This window comes from Sinocyclocheilus anshuiensis, unplaced genomic scaffold, assembly GCF_001515605.1.
Source record: "Sinocyclocheilus anshuiensis isolate Anshui unplaced genomic scaffold, SAMN03320099.WGS_v1.1 scaffold1515, whole genome shotgun sequence".
Taxonomy (NCBI): Eukaryota; Metazoa; Chordata; class Actinopteri; order Cypriniformes; family Cyprinidae; genus Sinocyclocheilus; species Sinocyclocheilus anshuiensis.
This window is the reverse complement of record NW_015548266.1, coordinates 34,001-34,718: the sequence shown is the minus strand read 5'-3', so window position 1 is coordinate 34,718 and position 718 is coordinate 34,001. Positions and strand designations below refer to the sequence as shown.

The 718-nt window shown below is 38.7% G+C and overlaps 1 protein-coding gene across 1 annotated transcript in view; it reads right to left on the bottom strand.

Annotated features, from left to right (window-relative positions):
- Nucleotides 1-292: 292 nt before the first annotated feature.
- The window catches only part of LOC107655628 (zinc finger protein 658B-like), a 5,747-nt gene continuing 5,321 nt past the window's right edge, over nucleotides 293-718 (bottom strand). Inside the window, 1 exon segment of the mRNA XM_016443194.1 lies at nucleotides 293-709. Coding sequence (XP_016298680.1) covers nucleotides 293-709 — 417 coding nt within the window.

The following is a 718-nucleotide window of genomic DNA, read 5'->3' as shown; positions in this document are numbered from 1 at the left end:
ACAACAGTGAAGAAAAATAAGAAAGCACAATAATAAAATGTTTTGACAGTTATTTGGGGAGGAACTCCATCTTTGATTTGATCAGAATCTCAGCAGAATCTTGAATACTTACTGTGATAGTTTTTTGTATGACTTTGTAGAGAAGATGATTGATTGAAACACTTCCCACATGCAGTGCAGCGATACGGTTTCTCTCCAGTGTGGATCCTCTCATGTATTTTAAGATTTGATGAATGAATAAATCTCTTGTCACAGTGTGAACACTTGTGTGGTTTCTCTCCAGTATGGATGTTCATGTGTTTCCTAAGGCTTGATGATTGAGTGAAACTTTTCCACACTGATCACAAGTGTACGGTTTCTCTCCAGTATGAACTCTCATGTGAACATCAAGACTTCTTTTGCATGTGAAACTCTTTCCGCATTGATCACAAGTGTACGGTTTCTCTCCAGTATGAACTCTCATGTGAACATCAAGACTTCTTTTGCATGTGAAACTCTTTCCGCATTGATCACAAGTGTACGGTTTCTCTCCAGTGTGGATCCTCTCATGTGTTTTCAGATTTGTTGACTGACTGAATCTCTTGTCGCAGTGTGAACACTTGTACGGTTTTTCTCTAGAGTGAATCTTCTGGTGTGTTTTCAGATTTGATGACAGTCTGAATCTCTTGTCACAGTGTGAACACTTATAAGGTTTCTCTCTAGTGTGGATGTTCATGTG